This window comes from Neophocaena asiaeorientalis, unplaced genomic scaffold (genome assembly GCF_003031525.2).
Source record: "Neophocaena asiaeorientalis asiaeorientalis breed wild unplaced genomic scaffold, Neophocaena_asiaeorientalis_V1.1 scaffold177, whole genome shotgun sequence".
NCBI lineage: Eukaryota > Metazoa > Chordata > Mammalia > Artiodactyla > Phocoenidae > Neophocaena > Neophocaena asiaeorientalis.
In genome coordinates this window covers 8020114-8042155 of record NW_020172779.1, presented here as the reverse complement: position 1 = coordinate 8042155, position 22042 = coordinate 8020114, and the positions used below count along the sequence as shown (strand labels likewise).

At 37.7% G+C, this 22042-nt stretch overlaps 1 protein-coding gene across 1 annotated transcript in view; it reads left to right on the top strand.

The window, feature by feature from the left end:
- ATAD2 (ATPase family AAA domain containing 2) overlaps positions 1 to 22042 on the top strand; it is a 67070-nt gene that overhangs the window by 2633 nt on the left and 42395 nt on the right. The window contains exons 2-7 of the mRNA XM_024741328.1: positions 10684 to 10832; positions 17017 to 17066; positions 19050 to 19215; positions 19846 to 19948; positions 20203 to 20290; positions 21009 to 21245. Of these exons, the coding sequence (XP_024597096.1) occupies positions 10684 to 10832; positions 17017 to 17066; positions 19050 to 19215; positions 19846 to 19948; positions 20203 to 20290; positions 21009 to 21245 (793 nt within the window). The remainder of the gene's footprint in view (positions 1 to 10683; positions 10833 to 17016; positions 17067 to 19049; positions 19216 to 19845; positions 19949 to 20202; positions 20291 to 21008; positions 21246 to 22042) is intronic.

Sequence of the window (22042 nt, the reverse complement as noted above, 5' to 3'; positions counted from 1 at the left end):
AAAAAATAATAAAAAAGAATATGAAAAAAAGTGTGTGTGTGTGTGTGTGTGTGTGTGTGTGTGTGTGTGTGTGTGTGTATATATATGTATGTATAACTGAGTCACTTTGCTGTACAGCAGTAATTAATATTGTAAATCAACTATACTTCAATAAAAAATTAATTTAAAAAAACAACTGTTAGTTATGAATATCAGTTTACCAATATCAGCAGGTTTCTCTGCTTAAAAGGGGGTGATACCCACCACAAGGGTAGTGAGAATTAAATGTGATCAGGCATGTAAGGAGGTTACCTGAACACTTGGCTGATAGTTAGGACTCAGTCATTGTCAGCTGTTGAGACCACAGTCGATTTTAATGGCCACTCCATCTTTTAAGTTCCTCAGGCTAAAAACCTTAGAATCATCCTTAACTCTTCTCTCCGTTCATATTAGCAGATTCTGTTGGCTTTACTTTCAGAATTTTTTCAGAATCCGTCCACGTCTCAGCTGCTCCATTGTTGCCATGCTGGTTCAAGCCATCATCTTTTGCCTGGATTATTAATATAGTGTTTTGGGTTTTTTGTGTGTGTTTTGGTTTGTTTTGGTTTTGTTTGTTTTGATCTAGCACTGTGGCTTGTGGGATCTTAGTTTCCCGACCAGGGATTGAACCCGGGCCCTGACAGTGAAAGCTCCGAGTCCTAACCACTGGACCGCCAGGGAATTCCCATGGATTATTAAAATAAACTCTTGACTAGCCTCCCTGTTTACCACCCTTATATGTAATGCCCTCCTCCCTTGAAAGTCAGTTCGCAGTATAGCTTACAGAGTGATCTTGTAAAAAGTCAAAACAGTTGATCACTCCTCTGCTCAAAAATCCCTATCTAAGAGTAAAAGTTTAAAAGTTGAGAAGCAGCCCTATACCTCCTTGCCTCCTTCCCTTTATGATGACATCCTCTTCCATTCTCCCTTTTGCGAAACCCAGTCTGTTCTACCCTCTCTGGCCTAGCTGCTTCTTGAATCTCAGGGCCTTTGCAGTTGCTCTGCTTTCTGTTGGGAATACTCTTTCCCTGGATATCTGCATGAGCTATTCCTTTACCTTTTACATTTTTTTTAATTAAAAAATAAAAAAAGCCTCAGAACTCGTAGTGCTTAATGTGTTCCAAGAATTTTACAAACATTAACTCAATCATCATAACCTTACAAGGTAGGTGCGATTATCTTTGTTTTGCAGGTAAGAGGACTGAGGCACAGAGACTTAAATAAGTTGCTCAATTCACCTTTATAGTAAGCAATAGAGCTGCGAGTCCTACCTAGGAGAACCTATGAAACAGTCTCTTTCAGGTGTTTGCTAAAATTTTACCTTTTCAATGATGCTTATCCTAACCATACTATTTAACATTGCAAACCACTCATTGACAGGCCCCTTTGCTCTGTTTTATGGTCCCTAGCACTTACCACCTTCTAAATATCCTATAACTTCCTACTTCTAAAATATTTTTATCTCTCCCCAAATCAGAATGTAACTCCATAGGGGTTTGGATTTTGACCTTTTGTTCAGCTGTTCCTAGCACCTAGAGCATAGTAGGTGCATAATAACTATTTTGTTGTTGTTTGTCTTGCTGTATCAGTGGTATGTGGTGGTTGAGCAGTTAGCACTCACCTGGTTGTTGTAGGGTTGAAAAGATTCTTTTCCAGACTAGGGTTTCCAGTAGGGATTATATCTTTATGAGACATAGTACTCCTTTCTCAAATCCTCCGTGGAACAAATTGTAATCAGGGTGTTATTTAGTGAGCGTGGGATTGGGTCTTCAGGGGTAATGTATTCATGCTGACAAAGTCCACCAATACCAAAAATGAAACATACCTTTGTGATTGGAATATTTCCTAATTAGGGTTCTTTACATTCAATACATTTGATTTGATCATAGCTTGCTTTTTTACATCAATCATGCATTTCAGAAACTTAACTCCTTGATCCACCCTCATTGTATTTGGGTATTTCCTTGTCTCATTCACACATTTATTGACAGCATTTCTTAGAGTAGGTTCCTTTTAAAGATGGTTGGATTTATTCATATTAATTCATTAACTTGCATTTTTCTTCATCTAATCTTGGAGGCTGACCTTCAAGTTCTGAAGATACCTACAGTTACCTATTTATTAACCACATTTTCACATTTTACTTTTTTTTTTTTTTTTTAAGTTTTTGGGTACACTGCATGGCATATGGGATCTTAGTTCCCTGACCAGGGATCGAACCCTCACCCCTTGATGTGGAAGTGCAGAGTTTTAACCGCTGGACAGCTGGGGAAATTTCAACCACATTTTACTTTTACATTTTGAATATGATCTCACTCAACTGCGCTTAACGGTTTGTTTTCCCCCTGACTTGTATGGGTTCCCTGAAAATATTTTATTGTTGTTTTAAATCTGTTTCTTTGGTTTTTAAGCTTTTATTTTCTTCCTATTTATAAGTTTGGATGCCCCTTTCCTCCAGAGTCAGGCTAGCCATTGCCTATTTCTGTGCTTTCACAGGTCTGAGGCTCTTTGATTCATTAAATTTAGGGTTGTTTCTCATGCTGAAGAGATAGTTAAGGATGGGTAGTAGGGGTTTTCTTGGTGATGATTGTACGTTACTTTTGGGTTGTGTTTATGTACGTTTTTATTCTTCGGTATGTTTTTAGGTAAAATGAAACACTGTAGTATGTAGAAGGTACTGTTTTTGGTTGTTTTTTTTTCAATTGTATGTTTATTTGCCCTGGAAAAATATCCCAAACTCGACACTGATATGTACAGCCTATGGGAGATACTTTAAAACTTGAAGCATATCACAACACAAAAATGACAAGTGTACAGTTCAGTGAAGTATGTCAAAGCATGGAGAGGGATATTTTGACAAGTGGCGATGACTGTTGCTCCCTGGAGTGGGCTGCTCTGCATTTGAGAGAGTGTACTTGTTTTGTGACAATAATAGTCCATTATTGTCCATTTTTGTTAGTTTGTGTTGTGCTGGTTCTTGATTTTAGGCTTAGAAGTTGCAACTTTTAGAACAGAGATCTGATGAGATAGTGTTTAGGATGGATTATAGTCAATAAATCTGGAGTTTGGAAGACCAGTTAAAAGATTATAATATTGATAGCTACCATTTACATAGCACTTGCTGTGTTCCAGGCAAGGTACCTAATACGCACACACATATTTCCCCTGTAAAGTAACTATTATTATTTTGTTTGTTTTCCCGAAATTATTATTTTTAAATTTTTATAAATTTATTTATTTATATTTTTAATTTTGGCTGCGTTGGGTCTTCATTGCTGTGCACGGGCTTCTCATTACAGTGGCTTCTCTTGTTACAGAGCACAGGCTCTAGGCGCGCGGGCTTCAGTAGTTGTGGCGCACGGGCTTAGTTGCTCCATGGCATGTGGGATCTTCCTGGACCAGGGCTCGAATCTGTGTCCCCTGCATTGGCAGGCAGATTCTTAACCACTGTGCCACCAAGAAAGTCCCTATTTTTAAATTGAAGTATAGTAATTAAAAAATTTACAAATAAAGTATTATTATACTCATTACAGATATGGAAACTAAGGTCTCTATGTAACTTGGAGAAGATTATACAGTTCAGTCGTAGGCAGTCTGTCTTTAAAAGGTTGGGCTCTTAATTAGTACATTATTATCACAACAGACCAAAGGAGAGAAAACCAGAGCCTAAATTAAGGTGGTATTAAGAGGCACGGAGAGAAAAAGTCCAAAAGTACTGCAAGGGGTCTGAGAGTTGTTCAGATAGAGGCAGCAAAGGCAGTGTTGTTTCCAGCTGAAGAGGTAAGCTGTACATCTTTGGGACTATGACGCCAGAGTTCGGTGAGAGGTAAGGACTATTTTTCTTTGTGAGTCACCTATATAGAGTTGAGAGTTGAATCCTTGAAGGTGCATAGCAAAACACAAGAATATTTAAGATCTGGAGCAATGGCTTTATTTTAAGGGTGGGAAGAGGATGAATTAGGTTTAAAAAAAGAAAGTATCATGGGCTTCCCTGGTAGCGCAGTGGTTGAGAGTCCGCCTGCCGATGCAGGGGATGCAGGTTCGTGCCCGGTCTGGGAGGATCCCACATGCTGCGGAGCGGCTGGGCCCGTGAGCCATGGCCGCTGAGCCTGTGCGTCTGGAGCCTGTGCTCCGCAACAGGAGAGGCCACAACAGTGAGAGGCCCGCATACCGCAAAAAAAAAAAAAAAATGTATCATGTAAACAAAGGATCAAAGCAAACAACAGAGTGATCATAGAAGTGAATGAGGTAGAGAAGGCCATTGGATTTAGCTATTTGGAGATTTAGATCTACTGGAAGAGCTGTATGGTTAGAAAGCAAATTGCTGGAACTTGTGGAGTAGATCCATTATGAGTAATTGACCACACCAGTGTCTAAATATGAAGCTAACGAGGGCTGTCACAACTATGTAATGTGGGTATAATGTGTATACCATTGTACATTAGAATACACTGCTTTTTAGGCTTTCAAGAAGCCCCAAGTCTGGATGAATACGTTTCATGTCAGTAATATAACTGTGATCTTAAAAATCCTGTTTAAATTTCATTTGTTGAATTGATAACTTGAATTAACTCAACCAATATGACTCCCATACATATTTTTTATTAATTTGAAGCTTTACTAAGCTTGATCTTTTGTGGAAAAATAACATCAGAATATTTCTGTTTCTCAATTGTGTCCACTTTGAGGAAAAACTTTTCTTATTGTTGCATGCTCCCTGTTCTAATTTACTGATTCTGCAAGATTATAACAGACTTAATATCTAATGAACTGTATTTTTTCTCCTTTTAAACTTCACTTTTAAGAACAATCAGTGCTCTCAATATTAAAGTGGATTTTAGCGAAAGAATAAATGAGGACACTACATCACTAGGTTTAGTTTTCAGACTAAGTATGTTTTCTTTGTTTTTCACTTCTTAGGAAAATTTTTTCTGGTAATACATGTTGCAAAAATGTAAAAAATAGATAGTGAAAGTACCCATTTCTATCATCCATTGTTAATTACTGTTACTAGTTGGTGTTTAACTTACCTCTTGAGAATTATTTTGATTAGCTGTATTAAAATGTGACTTTGGGGCTTCCCTGGTGGCTCAGTGGTTGAGAGTCCGCCTGCCGATGCAGGGGACACGGGTTCATGTTGACTTTGATTTAACAACTGTGCTAGTTTCCTTAGGAAATCAGATGTTCAAAAGATAATTCAGGGCTTCCCTGGTGGTGCAGTGGTTGGGAGTCCACCTGCTGATGCAGGGGACACAGGGTCGTGCCCCAGTCCGGGAAGATCCCACATGTCGTGGAGCGGCTGGGCCCGTGAGCCATGGCTGCTGAGCCTGCGCGTCCGGAGCCTGTGCTCCACAACGGGAGAGGCCACAACAGTGAGAGGCCCACGTACCGAAAAAAAAAAAAAAAAAGATAATTCTTCTAGAGGTATTTATAACACAAAAAATTGCAGATTACCTATACATGATACATTAAGCAGTTTGTTAAATTTATGTAATGGCTGAAATACTATTCATTCATGTAAAAAGAGTTTTAGAATAGATTTTATGACATGGGAAAATGGTTGTATTACTAGAAAAAAGTAACAAAGAATAAATAATATTATCGCAATTTTAAAATTGTGTGAATGTGTTTGCAAAGGAAAAGAATGGTTTATGCACCAAAAGGTTAACTGTGGTTATCTGTGGGTAGCTTGGAATTAAGGGTGACAGTTTCATCTTTGTACATTTCTTCATTTTTCTGATTATAATGGGCACATATTGCTTTTATTTTTATATTGCTTTTATAAAAACCATTTTTGAAAGTTATATTTTTAAATTCCCCAGTATGCGCCTTTATATAGGTGACTCCCAAAAAACCTGTTTTGTTTTTTTCTCCATGCTGTTAAGGAGAGCCTTTCTTGATGCTTAGTGCTTATTTAGGGACGATGAAGTAAGCCACTCACTATGCAAATCAAAGATTCACTTATAAGATTAAATCTTCTAAGTTTCTCAAGGAATCTTTTTCCCAGTATTTAGCAACTCCCTCCTTTCTTTTTTCCTATGGAAACAAACTTTTTTTTTTTATCCCCAGGAATATAGTGACATTTACTTCCTTTTTTTTATTGTAATAACATATAGATAACATAAAATTATCATTTTAACCATTTTTAAGTGTATAGTTTTGTAATATTAAGTACATTCATTGTTCTGCAACCATCACCACCCTCTGCGTGCAGAATTTTTCATCTTGCAAAACTGAAACTCTGTACCTATCAAACACTAACTCCCCTGGGAATCCCTGGCAGTCCAGTGGTTAGGACTCAGCCCTTTCACTGCCGCAGCCCAGGTTCAATCCCTAGTCGGGAAACAGAGATCCCGCCAAAAAAAACCCAGCATCACACACACACACACACACACACACACACACACACACACACACACACACCAGCCTTCAGCTAGCTTCCTTGGGTGCCACACGCCCCACTTTCACCTGACTAGCACCTCACACACACACACACACACACACACACACACACACACACACACACACACACACCATTTTCCCTCTTCCCAGCCCCTGGCAAGGAGCTTCATAAAAGGAACCTTACTTCTGTGACTGACTTATTTCACTTAGCATAATGTATTCAAGGTTCATTCATGTTATTTCAGTGTGTTTAAAATGTCCTTTATTTTTAAGACGGAATAATATTTCACTGTATGTACTATATATATGTATATATATATATATATTTTTTTAATCCGTTCATTTGTTGATGAACACTGGGATTGCTTCCACCTTTTGGCTGTTGTGAATATGCTGCTATAAACATGAGCGTTCAAGTATCTCTTCAGGTCCCTGCTTTCACTTCTTTTGAGTATATACCCAGAAGCAACATTGCTGGATCATATGGTAATTCTATGCTGAATTTTTTGCCATATCATTTTCCACAGTGTACACAAGGGTACACTGTGGAATTGCCATATCATTTTCCACAGTGTACACAAGGGTTCTAGTTTCTTCACATCCTTGCCAATACTTATATTCTTTTTTCTTTTTTTGTTTTTGATAATAGCCATCCTAATGAGTGTGAAGTGGTATCTCATTGGGTTTGATTTGCATTTCCTTATGACTACTTATGCTGAGCATCTTTTCATGTGTATTGACCATTTGTGTATATTCTTCAGAGGAATGTCTATTTAAATATTTTGCCCATTTTTATCTTTTTTTGTTGGTGGTGTTAAAAGTATAGGAGTTCTTTATATATTGTGGATATCAGTCCTTTGTCATTGTCAGATTCATGATTTGCAAATATGTTCTCCTGTTCCATGAGTTTCCATTTCACTCTACTGATAATGTCCTTTGTACAAAAGTTCTTTAATTTTGATGAAGTTCAACCGATCTGTTTTTTCTTTTGTTATCTGTGCTTTTGGTGTCCTAAGAAATCATTGCCAAATCCAATGTCATGAAAGTTTTCCCCTGCATTTCCAAATTTTTTGAGCTCTATAATCTCTTTCACATTTTTTAAAAAGACTTTATTGAATTTGTTACAATATTGCTTGTTTTATGTTTTGGTTTTTTGGCCCTGAGGCATGTAGGATCTTAACTTCCTGACCAGGCATCTAACCCTCACCCCCTGCATTGGAAGGTGAAGTCTTAACCACTGGACCGCCAGGGAAGTACCAGCTTTTACATTTTTAAGCTGACCTTAGATGTAAGGTCTCCCCCGCCCCCCACATAGGTTTAAGTAGTTACAAAGGGATCATTTCTGTCATTTTTTAAGGTTGACATTAAAAAATAAAACTATTACATCACACTTTTATAAGTATACACTGGAATGTAAAAATTATAGTTATTTGATACCTGTCTTGAAACATTAAAAATTAATAAATGGGGCTTCCCTGGTGGCGCAGTGGTTGAGAGTCCGCCTGCCGATGCAGGGGACACGGGTTCGTGCCCCAGTCCGGGAAGATCCCACATGCCACGGAGCGACTGGTCCCATGAGCCATGGCCGCTGAGCCTGCACGTCCGGGGCCTGTGCTCCACAACGGGAGAGGCCACAACAGTGAGAGGCCTGCGTACCGCAAAAAAAAAAATGAATACATGAACGAGTTCTCTTAGTAGTCAGAAATTTTACCTTCTTTTTTTTCCCTCTTTTAATTTGTATTTTCAATCCACTTAACCCACAGCATTTTATCTTGATATATTTTCATGCTTGAAAGTCAGTTATTAATTATCCTTTCATACTTATAAAACAAAAGTTGGATTTTTTCCACTTTTCCGTGATGACAGAGCTCCAAGAAATAAAATTTTTGTGTATTGAATTATCATTATTAACATTCAATTGATCAAAACAACAAAAAAGTATCTATTTTGATTAAAAATGATTAAACATAGGAAGTAATCTTTTATTAGGATTTCATGGGGTTTAAGTCTCCCTGCCCACCCAGTTAGTTTAAGTATCTGTAGATGAATCTCTTTTTTTGTTTTTTGATTTTTGTTTTACATCTTTATTGGAGTATAATTGCTTTACAATGGTGTGTTAGTTTCTGCTTTATAACAAAGTGAATTAGTTATACATAAACATATGTTCCCATATCGCTTCCCTCGAGTCTCCCTCCCTCCCACCTTCCCTATCCCACCTCTCCAGGCGGTCACAAAGCACCAAGCTGATCTCCCTGTGCTATGCGGCTGCTTCCCACTAGCTATCTACCTTACGTTTGGTAGTGTATATATGTCCATGCCTCTCTCTCGCTTTGTCACAGCTTACCCTTCCCCCGCCCCTGTGGATAAATCTTATTTATTGCTGAAGAGTGTTTTGTCATTAGTTTCATTGTTTTTATAAAGGTAAGCACTGAGAAACATTGTTCATATAAACAAGTAGATAGTAATGAAGGGAATTATATTGCAGTGCCACTCAGTTTTTCTGGCTTATAAGCAGAAAATCACTTGCCAAACATTTTTAATGGTCTCTTAGCTTGATTAGGTCTCCTTTCAATTTTGTTAAAAGCGGAAGAATTGGAAACCACCTAACAAAGGAAAGGATTTGTTGCCTAGCTTAGTCATTCATTCGCTTAACACCTACATTAGTGTTTTTCTTTGGCTTTAGGAAGGTTTTTAATGCCTTGAAGCAGCCCACAATAGTAAGATTCAGAATGAGTGAGAGTTATGACTTTCTTTTGTAAATGGGAGAAAGGTAAATGAAAGAGGATGCCTTGTATTAAGATGCCTTCTTAGATCCGTTTTTTTTTTTTGGTTTTTGTGGGGGTTTTTTTCTGTGGTACGCGGGCCTCTTACTGTTGTGGCCTCTCCCGTTGCGGAGCACAGGCTCCGGATGTGCAGGCTCAGCGGCCATGGCTCACGGGCCCAGCCGCTCCACGGCATGTGGGATCTTCCCAGACCGGGGCATGAACCCGTGTCCCCTGCATCGGCAGGCGGACTCTCAACCACTGCGCCACCAGGGAAGCCCTTAGGTCCATTTTAAGAAAAAGTACACATGGAAGTTGAGAGAGTGGAAATAGATACCCTTACAATTTTCCTTGGAAAGTCTTACGTTACACTACACCCATCTAAGATGTAGGTAGGTATTCATCTAAAAAATAATACACCTGCCTAAATGTATAGGTATTCTTTTTTGAAACATCCTGAAATATAGGCACACTGATAAAAGTAACAAATCATACGTATCACTTAATACCTTATGAAGAAACTAATTTTTTTAATTGTCCTTTCGTGCCTTTAAGAACGTGTCTGATTCTTGCACAGATCCTTGTGGTGTAAATATCCTTACTTTACCTTTGAGCCAATCAAATATTCTTCCTGAAACAAAATTAAATGACAAAATATCCTAATAAAATATAATGAAATGACCAGGTAAAGCCAGCCTGAGGCGCATGGGGTAAGGGGGCACTGATGTTTTATTGTTTTTTAAAAAAAACACTGCCTGTTTTTCTAAAATTATAAGTTTTTAGAGTAGTAAGACATAGGATTATAGAGTTGTTAGGTACATTTGCCTTCTCTTCTAACGTAAAAGTATCCTCTGTATGATTTCTAAGAGGCATGTATGAAATTTTGAATACTTTATGACAGAACCTCTGTAGCTCATAAAGCAACCCAGTAACTTAGAGAGCCTGTAGTCTCTTGAGCAAAAATAAAGTTAAATAGAGCTCTGTGGTTTTTACAAGAAATAAACGTACCTAAACAGTCTCTAAATTCATTTTTTACATTATGTGGGTGAAATTGTGTGAGATAGTAATAACTCCTTTTTGTCATCCAAGCCAAATTACACTTCTGACAGTCCAGTCATTTTAGGGTTGTTTCCAGTGGTTTCATGGTGTATGCGTATCTTTCTAATTTCTGTAGCCTTAAAATAGAGGAGTATTTACCGTTATGAACTATTACAACTTTTTATCAGTGGTAGAAAATTTCACTGGAGACTACTTGTTGTGAAGTAGAACTATAAAACATTAATAAATCTTATACTAGCTGCCTCATAGACATTGCTCATATTTGTTCATTGTAAAATGATTATTCTAGAGATTAATTATTTTCGTTTCTTGGGGAGATGCAAAAATGATACTGTGCACCAAAAGCAGTTGTTAAAACTTAATCAGAGACAAATCTTAGGAGTTTAACTTGGGGATTTGACTGAAGAAAAACTTAGATGTCTTTCTTAATTTTTTTTTAAAGGATGGGTCTTCAGTTAAGGAAGTTGAAACCTACCACCGGACACGTGCTTTAAGGTGCTTGAGAAAAAATGCACAGAATTCTTCAGATTCTAGTTTTGATAAGAATATGGAAGTAACAGAGAAACATACTAATGGCAGGCATTTTACAAGGTAATACAAGATGCTTAAATGCTAATTCAAAATAGTTTTAAAGTAATAATTTAAGATTTGCATTTAATTTTTAAGTGTGTTCTTGACTGGTCATCAAGAGTCCAGACTGTAAAATGTAATTTATTTGAGATGAAATTGCACTAAATGAATGTTATTGAATTAAAAATTTAATATGTCCTCAGGTCAGGTTTGTTTTTATTTTCTTGTTCAAAGATGGTATCTGTGATATGTGTGAGTGCAACTGAAGAGGTTGGTTGATACAGGATGAGTTCTGGGTACTTGAGTAATCTAGAGAGAGTTTATGACTATAACTTATGATATGTGGTTCTGCTTCATAGTCTGTAAAAAACCTTTATTCAAAATAGTAGTTATATTTCTGATTGCTTACTATCAAGTTTTTCATCAATTCTAAGTCATTTATGAATATCTCTGTTGGTATGCTTCTAAGGCTTCACATAGGAGGCAGAACATGGCTTTGTTTTTGTTTTTTGACTTGTTCAGTGGTTCAATGGTTTTTTGACTAGGTGCTTTATACATATTTAAATTTTGTTTCTCAAGAACCCTGAGGTAGATGGCATGAATTACATTTTAATACTCAAGGAATTAATTTCAGTGAATTAGGAAGTATGTACTTCATGGAAATTGGGTTTATTTGGTCCAGGGCAAATTTAAATCTAACTTTAATTAGCTCAAAACCTTCACTTTTGTCCCCATTTTGGTGGGCTTAACAGGAATTGGGAGAGGGGTGCCAATTATAATAAAATTTGTTTGATGAAATAATTGTTTTTACATTAATTCTTCTCACAAAGAATTTACTCGTAATGACGTAGAAAACTAGAACCATCTTACTCTCAAATAGAATTTTTTTAAAAAATATTTATTTTTGGCTGCGTTGGATCTTCGTTGCTGCGCAAGGGCTTTCTCTAGTTGCAGTGAGTGGGCACTACTCTTTGTTGCGGTGCGCAGGCTTCTCACTGTGGTGGCTTCTATTGTTGCGGAGTGCGGGCTCTAGGGAGCCTGATTCCTCCAGCTCCGTTTTTTTCCCCAGCAAGATTGCTTTGGCTTGATTCTTATTTTGTGTAGCAGATTTTCCAGATAAGTGAGGTTGTGCCCTTTTAAGTTTCTTTTTGGTACTGTTATTTTTTTCAATTATATACTTGGTCTTTTATTGTATATATTTAAATCTGCATCTTGTTTCATCCACTATTCATGGAATACCTACTGTATTTCATGGAATCCAAGTTAGCAACAATTGAAACACACAGCATTATTTTATGAGACAGTAAGAAAGAAAAAAACACTGAAAGTTAAACTATGACATACTATCAGTAGTAAGATATATCCCAATTTCAGAGATGGTAAAATGGGGGGGAAATGTACAATTTTTAGAATCAATGAAATACAATTTAAGCTACCCCAGTATTTCTGAAACTTGAAATACTGGGGTATTTGAAGTCTTCTTGGATTGATGGGTTCCATGAATTCTCTATGAGAATTTAAAGATTATTTCATGATCTGAAGAAAAAATATTCTGAATCATCTAAATTGCTACCTCATAGAGAATAGCCATAAAATTTCAGGCACTATTTGGTACCAAGTAGTACTGCTTTAGTTATCTCGGGTTCTGGAGATAAGAACTGAGTCTAGGGACTTCGTGGTGGTTCAGTGGGTAAGACTCTGCACTCCCAATGTAGGGGGCCCAGGCTCGATCCCTGGTCGGGGAACGAGATCCTGCATGCATGCCACAACTAAGCAGTCTGCATACCGCAACCAAGAAGTTTGCATGCTGCAACCAAGAAGTCCTCATGCTGCAACCAAGAAGTCCACATGCCGCAGCGAAGGTCCCACATGCCACAACTAAGACCCAGCACAACCAAAATGAATAAATTAAAAAAAAAACAAAACTGAGTCTGACTTTAATACATAAAGGATGCATCTGCTTCCAAGAGAAAGCCACGTGATGTGATGTCATGACGTGCTGTTCAAATGAAGATTTGGAGCACTTCAGATAAAGAGAAATGGATGAATTGAGTCATCATGTTACACAATAAACATAATACATAACATGCCAAACTCAAGAGAAACCCATAGCAGTCTGAACCACATTCACACAGCAAATGGCTAATTTGTTTCAGCAAAACCTCCAATGTATTCCGTTAATATTTTTGTTGGTAGTTGTTTTTATAGTTTCATTTGTGTAAAACCTAAATGAATTTATTTATATCTAGTTTGGCTTGTACATAATCACAAAAAACTTAATATGGGAAATCCTCAAAAGTCTTTTTCCTTAAAAGGCTCTGTATGTTACTCAGGTCTGTGAAACATTGTGTTAGGTATTAAAGGAATGTATTAAAATAAGTGCTTTTTTAATCCTGATTTAAAGATGAGTGACTTGGTGGGACTTCCCTGGTGGTCCAGTGGTAAAGAATCCGCCTTCCAATGCAGGGGACTCGGGTTCGATCCCTGGTCAGGGAACTAAGATCCCACATGGCGCAGGGCAACTAAGCCCACATGCTGCAACTACTGAGCCTGCACGCCGCAACTAGGGCCTGCTTGCTGCAAACTACAAAGCCCACGTGCCCTGGAGCCCCCCATGCGCCACAACTAGAGAGAGAAAACCTGCATGCCACAGCTAGAGAGAAGCCCGTGCGCTGTGACAAAGATCCCGCATGCCACAATGAAGATCCTGAGTGCTGCAACTAAGACCGATGCAGCCAAAAATATAAATAAATAAACAAAAGTATTTTTTAAGATAATATTATTTTTAAAAATGAGTGACTTGGTGTTTTTAAATGAGGCTGCTTCTAAAATTTATTGAATTCCTGTCTTTATTATTTTAAAATAACAATTCACGTACCATTAAAATTCATGATTTTAAAGTGTATAATTCAGTGGTTTTAGAATATTTGCAGTATTGTACAAGTATTGCTGCTATCTAATTTCAGTATATTTTCATCACCCCAAAAGAAACACCATACGCATTATCCCTCCATCCCCAGCCCCTTGGGAACCACAAGTCTACTTTCTATCTCTGTGGATTTGCCTATTCTGGATATTTTATACAAGTGGAATCATACGACATATGTTCTTTCGTGTTTGGCTTCTTTTACTTGGTATGTTTTGAAGGTTCATGTATATTGTAGTATCTATCATCACTTCATTCTTTTTATTGCCAAGTAAGATTCCATTATATGAATATGTTACATTTTGTTTATCCACTCATTAGTTGATGAACATTGGTGTACAAATTTTTGTGTGAACATAGGGTTTTGGTTCTTTTGGGTATATACCTAGGAGTGAATTGCTGGGCTAAACGGTAACTCTGTTTTAACATTGTCCAAAGCAGCTGTACCATTTTACATTCCCACCAGCAGTGCATGAGGATTCCAATTTGTCTACATCCTCAGTAACACTTGCCATAGTCTGTCCTTTTGGTTTTAGCCATGTGAGTATGAAGTATCTCATTGTGGTTCTCATTTGCATTTACTTGGTGGTTAATGATGTTGAATATTTTTTCATGTGCTTATTGGCTGGCCATTTATATTTCTTCCAATCTTTAAAAGAATTACTATCTTTAAAAAAACACCCTGTATTCACATCATTATTACAAAGACAATAATTTTATATAGTGGTAACACCAGGATCTGTTTGTATAAGACATATAAAGTGGTCTATAGTATTTTTGAATTCTGCCTTATGTAGTTTTCTTATTTCCTATCATGGTGACCCTTTTTGCTGTTGCCAGTTTGACTATAGTAATCTCTAACTTCCTTTCTATGTTTTTTTACCCCTTACCCCTTTATTTTAAATCTATTTGGGGCTCAAAGACCAGGGGACCAAGACTGTTAGAATAATAAAGATTTGAATAACTGTGCCTTGAGAGCAGGATATATATTTGTCTGGTCCTGGAGTTCTTAACTAGGTCCAGTAATCATGGTTTTCAGGGGGCATATGAAACCTCTGAAGTAATGTTTAAACTTGTATATGTATATGCAGTTTTCTAGGGAGAAAAGATCCATAGCTTTCATCAGATTCACAGGAGTTGACAAAAGTCCAGACTCCTGTTTTGGTAAATAGCTTCATTGGAACACAGCCATGCCCATTACTTCTGTCTATGGCTGCATTCCTGCTTCACTGTTAGAGTTGTATGAGTAGTTATGACAGAAACTGACAAGCCAAAAATATTTATTATCTAGCTGTTTAAGAACAAGTATAGCAACCCCTGCAAGGGTAAAAAGTGCTTCCCTTCCCCTACAGGCAAAAAAAAAAAGAAAAGAAAACCCAGAAAAAAAACACTGCTTTAGTCTTTGTATCCCTAGCACCTGATAGGGGGTCTGGTTTATAAAAGTGTAGACCTACATGGTATGGAGGGAGGGTCTCCTCTATGAGAAAAGTCTGTGAACAAACTAGACCTTGATCTGTAGATGGATTGCTGAAAGGTTTTTTATTTTGTTCTTGGTTCTTACCTGTGTTCCAAAAGAGATAAGGAATTAATGATGACTTACATTGTTAGGAGGACACGAGTTAGCTCTTCTGGATAAGATGGTTTTGTTTTATTTTAAAGTGTCCCATTTGAAACTCCATGGGTTTAACCAGCACACTTGCAAGTATTGCTTGATTCATAGGTTGATTAATAGATATAGCCTATCCAAGTATGGAAAATTGAGTCCCTAAAAATAGGTTAATGAAACATACTGCTTTGTTGCTCAGTGGATTTGGGGGAAAAGATGAGAGAAGGATACTTTGTTTAAGCTTTGGAAGGTGTTCTTTGCAATTCAACAGATTCTGTATACCAGTTTGTAGGTGGGATATCTGATTCACAAATGTGACTCTTTCTACATGTCATGTAAAGATTGTAGCCAGCAAATGTTCGGAGAAGGAAATGAACATGTCACTAAGTTTGGTAACATGTTTATAGGTCCTCAAGGATGTGGGACCACTATATCCCTGTGGTATAAAACACATTGTCTTGTTTTTACTCAGTGCTTAATAGTTTAGTTATACCTAAATACTTAGGCTGAGGATTTCATTTCTTGTTTTAAGTAAGATACTTTGTTCTGATTAATTCTGTTTAGCTAAAAGTTAATGCATACAGTTGGCCCTCTGTATCCACTGGTTCTGCATGTGCAGATTCAACCAACAGTGGATTGAAAATATCCCCTCCCCCCAAATTCCAGAAATCTCCAAAAAGCGAAACTTGAATTTACCACTCACCAACAACTGTTTACATAGTATTTACATTGTATTAGGTATTATAAGTAAACTAGAGGTGATTTAAAGTATACAAGAGGACAGGCTTCCCTGATGGCACAGTGGTTAAGAATCTGCCTGCCAACGTAGGGGACACGTGTTCGAGCCCTGGTCCGGGAAGATTCCCACATGCAGCGGAACACCTAAGCCCATGCGCCACAACTACTGAGCCTGCGCTCTGGAGCCCATGTGCCACAACTACTGAGCCCACATGCCACAACTGCTGAAGCCCGCATGCCTAGAGCCCGTGTTCCGCAACAAGAGAAGCCTGCGCACCTCAATGAAGAGTAGCCCCCACTTGCGGCAGCTAGAGAAAGCCCACGCACAGCAAGGAAGACACAACGCAGCCAAAAATAAATAAATTTATTTAAAAAAAATACAAGAGGTTGGGGCTTCCCTGGTGGCGCAGTGGTTGAGAGTCCGCTTGCCGATGCAGGGGATGCGGGTTCGTGCCCCGGTCCGGGAAGATCCCACGTGCCGCGGAGTGGCTGGGCCCTTGAGCCATGGCCACTGAGCCTGCGCGTCCGGAGCCTGTGCTCCGCAACTGGAGAGGCCGCAACAGTGAGAGGTCCACGTACCGCAAAAAAAAAAATAATAATAATAAAAAAAAGAGGATGGGCAGAGGTTATATGCAAATACTATGCCATTTTATATAAGAGACTTGAGCATCCTCGGATTTTGGTATCCATGTGGGATCCTGGAACCAATCCCCTGCAGTTACTGAGACACAGCTGTGAATTTCACAACAGGGTTCTCAGCCTTTGTTTAGCCATAACAATATATAAGCATAGGTATTCTCACGCTATTTTTTCACTGGTTTTTAGGTAACTCTAAGTATTTACCCTACAAGCTGATTTAATTTTTGGTCCTAGTTTGTAGTATTATATAGGATTTAAAATTATTTTGAATTATTTGCTATATTTTTTTCATATAGGCAGTTGGCCAGACAGCAGGCTGATAAAAAAAAAGAAGAGTGCAAAGAAGGTAAGTAATGTTAAAGGCATTTAAATTTTTTAAAGCATGTATTTAGTATTTTGTTTACAGGCATATTGTGGTACATACAATAAACTCCATATTTGAAGTGTACAGTTTGTTTGGTTTTGATATAAGTGCATGCCGTCAAACCATCACCACGATAAGGTAGTAAAGATAACCATCACCCTCCAGGATTTCCTCAGGCCCCTTTGTAATCGCTCCTGGCTCCTCTAGCTCCTCTCCATGACCCAAGATTCCTGAGCAGCCACCAATCTGCTTGCTGTCACTGTAGAGAGTGTGACAGCACTCTACAGAGTGCTGTAGAGTATGGTGAGTTTGTATTGTCTAGAGTTTTATATTAATGGAATTATACGGCATGCATTCTTCTTTGGCTTCTTTGACTCAGCATAATTACTTTGAGTATCATCCATGTTGTTGCTTTTTATTACTGAGTAGTATTCCATTATGTGGGTATACCACAATTTTTTTCCTTAGCTTTATTTTAATATAATTGGCATATAACATTGCCTTAACTTAAGGAGTACGTTGCATTGTTGATTTGATGCTTATATATTGCAAAATGATTATTACCGTGGCTTTATCTAACACCTGCATCATGTCACATAATTACCATTTCTTTTTTGTGTTGAGAACACTCAAGAGCCACTCTCCCAGCAACTTTCAAGTATACAATATGGTAGCAGTCTCCATCCCGTTTGGCAGCAGGGACCAATTTCATGGAAGACAATTTTTCCACGGATCGGGGGGCGGGGGTGTTGGGATGGTTTGGGGGTGATTCAAGAGCATTACATTTACTGTGCACCTTATTTCTGTTATCATTACACTGTGATATATAATGAAATAATTATACAACTCACCATAATGCAGAATCAGTGGGAGCCCTGAGCTTGTTTTCACTTGCCACTCGCTGATAGGGTTTTGGTATGAGTCGGCAAGCAATTGATTTATTGTGGTCTCTGTGCAGTCAAACCTCTCTGCTAATGATAATCTGTATTTGCACCCGCTCCCCAGCGCTAGCGTCACTGCCTCAGCTCCACCTCAGATCATCGGGCGTTAGGTTCTCATAAGGAGTGTGCAACCTAGATCCCTCGCATGTGCAGTTCACAGTAGGGTTTGAGCTCCTATGAGAATCTAATGCCGCCACTGATCTGACAGGAGGCGGAGCTCAGGCGGTAATGCAAGTGATGGGGAGCGACTGTAAATACAGATGAAGCTTCGCTTGATCACCTGCTGCTCACCTCCTGCTGTGCGGTCTGGTTCCTAACAGGCTCGTGGGTTAGGGACCCCTGCAATACAGTATTACTAACTATAGCCACTCTGCTGTACATTAGAGCCCCAGAACTTACTCATTTTATGGCTGAAAATTTGTACTGTTTGACTAACAATCTCCCCTTTCTCTCTCACTTCCCAGTCCTTTGTAACCATCATTCTAGTCTCTGTTTCTATGAGTTTGGTTTTTCTAGATTGAACATGTAAGTGATATCATTCAGTATTTGTCTTTCTCTGACTTACTTCACTTAGTACAATGCCCTCAGGGTCCATCCATATTACTGCAAATAGCAGGATGTCCTTTCTCATGGCTGAATAATATTCTATTGTGTGTATATTCCACATCTTTATCCATTCACCTATTGATGGACACTTAGGTTGTTTCCCACAGTTTCATCTTTTGATGGACATTTGGGTTGTTTCCATTTGGGGACTGTCACAAAACTGCTTTGAACATTGTGTACAAGTCTTTGTATTATATATATAGCTTTCATTTTTTCTTGAGAGTGGTATGGCTGGACCTATGGTAGGTGTATGTTGTAACTTTATTTTTGTTTTCTAGTATTTTTGAGAAGGGTAAGTTCAAGAAACTAAAATTTCGTTATATGAAAGTGTAGCTATTCAGTTGTTCATTTTAGAATTGTTTTATAAATGCTGTTATTTCAAATCTTTCTACTTGCTTTTATGTACACATCTATGAAGACAAAGTAATTACAGTTACTCGGTCATTGAGGACTAGAAACATAGTTCAAAAGACAGAACGCTTGCATGAAGAGAATGGTGATGTCGAAGTTCGCCGAAGTTGCAGGATTAGAAGTCGTTATGGTAGCGTGAACCAGTCTGTACTATTTGACAAACTTATAACAAAGTAAGTAAAAATTTAGATCAAGATTATTTAGCTGGCAAAAAACTTTTTGTTGGGGACGAAGTTTTGACTAGCAGGAGTATTTAATGCATTCAGTTTATGTAAAGTATAAAGTAGAGTGATTATTAGAGGACTTTGTAATCTGTATGTGTATTTAAATTCGTACAAAGAATATGAAATATTTTTACATTAGTAAATCAGTGCTTCTATTAAGGGTATTTAAAATCCCAGCACTCAGAGAATACAATGGAAGAAAAATGAAGTTTTAAAAAATATACTACTCTTTTATTTTTTAAATAAATTTGTTTATTTCTGGCTGCGTTGGGTCTTCGTTGCTGCATGCGAGCTTTCTCTAGTTGCATCGAGCTAGGGCTACTCTTTGTTGTGGTGCGCAGGCTTCTTATTGTGGTGGCTTCTCTTGTTGCGGAGTGTGGGCTCTATAGAGTGTAGGCTCAGTAGCTGTGGCGCATGGGCTTAGTCGCTCCGCGGCATGTGGGATCTTCCCGCACTAGGGCTCGAACCCGTGTCCCCTGCATTGGCAGGCGGATTCTTAACCACTGCGCCACCAGGAAAGTCCTAAAATATACTACTCTTTTACAGTTTTAGCTTATTTTTATATCATTTTTTTTAAAGCACTGCTGAAGCTGTACTTCAAAAAATGGATGATATGAAGAAGATGCGTAGACAGCGAATAAGACAACTTGAAGACTTGGGAGTGTTTAATGAAACAGAAAAAGTAAATATATTCTTCCATTAAGGGGATGATTTACTAATCTCCAGTTTAACCTTTTTTCTCTAGAACCTATCCATTTCTTGGTTAAATTATTCATCATTTTGTTCAGCATTTGTTTGATCAGTCACTAATTATTGCTGGAGTTTTAAGAGTTTATAGCTGGAAATATCTTAATTTTCAGTAGGATTGGAAGGCCCTACTGGATTCTTTTAAATAAACATACTAAACTTTAATGGATTTTATTTACATATTTTTAGGGGAATCTTAATATGTACACAAGAGGAAAACAAAAAGGTATTCAAAGAACTGATGAAGAAACAACTGACAATCAAGAAGGCAGTGTGGGTTAGTCTTTTCTCTTGTTCTATCTTCTGGGTTTTATTTAGCAGAATATAGCCTTTTTATTCAGAAGCTGTGACATTTATGGTAGTTTATGATAAATTAGGGTTATCATAGTTTCAAAGAAAAAGTGAAGGCAGGGGAGATAAAAGGGTAATATGTCTTGTTGGGAAAGCACTTAAACATGCTAAAACAAGTTAAACTGGTTTGCTTGTATAATACATCTACAGACAGCATATCTCTCTCTACCTGTTTGAGTTAAAAGTTAAAGTTGAGTTTTACTATTCTGTTTAGAACTTATTGCTGCAATTTCTTAGAACTTTTATTGAATGAAAATCAGTTTTCCAAAATGCATTTTAAATGCTTGGTGAGGGTGTTTTACATTATCTTAAGTAGATTATTTGAGTTATACTGCATGTAACTCAGTGGCAGCCAGAAGTCCACTATATCAATGAAATTAGCAGTAACGCTATAAACTTTAGTTTGGTATGTACTGGTAGTAGCCTTTAAACTACTTTTTTCCTTCCCCTCGTTGTTTTTAATTCTATAGTTTTTTACTTCATTTTTAAAAAATCTTCATTTGATGTTGCAGAATTACAGATTCTTTCTATGAACAACCTAGAAGTAAATAAATTTTAAAAGGAGAGTCTTTTTCTATTCCCCTATTTTAAAAATTGTTAGCATTTGGGTGAGAAGCCTGAAAGGAAATGTTTCTTAATTGTAGAGTCATCCGAAGAGGGTGAAGACCAGGAAGATGAAGATGATGGTGAAGATGAAGATGATGATGATGATGATGATGATGAAGATGACGATGATGAAGATGATGATGATGAAGAAGATGACGATGATGAAGATGATGACGATGAAGATGAAGATGAAGAGGATGGAGAAGAAGATAATCAGAAACGATATTATCTTAGACAGAGAAAAGCTACTGTTTACTATCAGGCTCCGTTGGAAAGTAAGTGCTATCTTTTTTTTTTTTTCCAGGAGAAGATGTAATCAGGTTTCCTTTATCTTCACTGCCTTTCTTCTGTTATTCTTATTTTTCATGTTTTCATTTTGCAGAATACTCATAGCTGTTGTCTTTCATAACTTATGCAAGATGTGCAAGAAGTTATTTCTTCTAAAGAAAGTTAAATGTTAGCCTTGTTGAAAGTAAATAATTGGATTATTTTGAAATTTCATGTCTGTCTTTAATTATTTTAGTTTTCACAGCTTTGTACTTTATTTTTTTTTAACATCTTTATTGGAGTATAATTGCTTTACAACAAAATGAATCAGTTATATATATACATGTGTTCCAATATCTCTTCCCTCTTGCGTCTCCCTCCCTCCCACCCTCCCTATCCCACCCCTCCAGGCGGTCACAAAGCACCGAGCTGATCTCCCTGTGCCATGCGGCTGCTTCCCACTAGCTATCTACCTTACGTTTGGTAGCGTATATATGTCCATGCCTCTCTCTCACTTTGTCACAGCTCACCCTTCCCCCTCCCCATATCCTCAAATCTATTCTCTCGTAGGTCTGGGTCTTTATTCCTGTCTTACTCCTAGGCTCTTCATGACATTTTTTTTTCTTAAATTCCATATATATGTGTTAGCATACGGTATTTGTCTCTCTCTTTCTGACTTAACTTCACTCTGTATGACAGACTCTAGGTCTATCCACCTCATTACAAATAGTTCAATTTCGTTTCTTTTTATGGCTGAGTAATATTCCATTGTATATATGTGCCACATCTTCTTTATCCATTCATC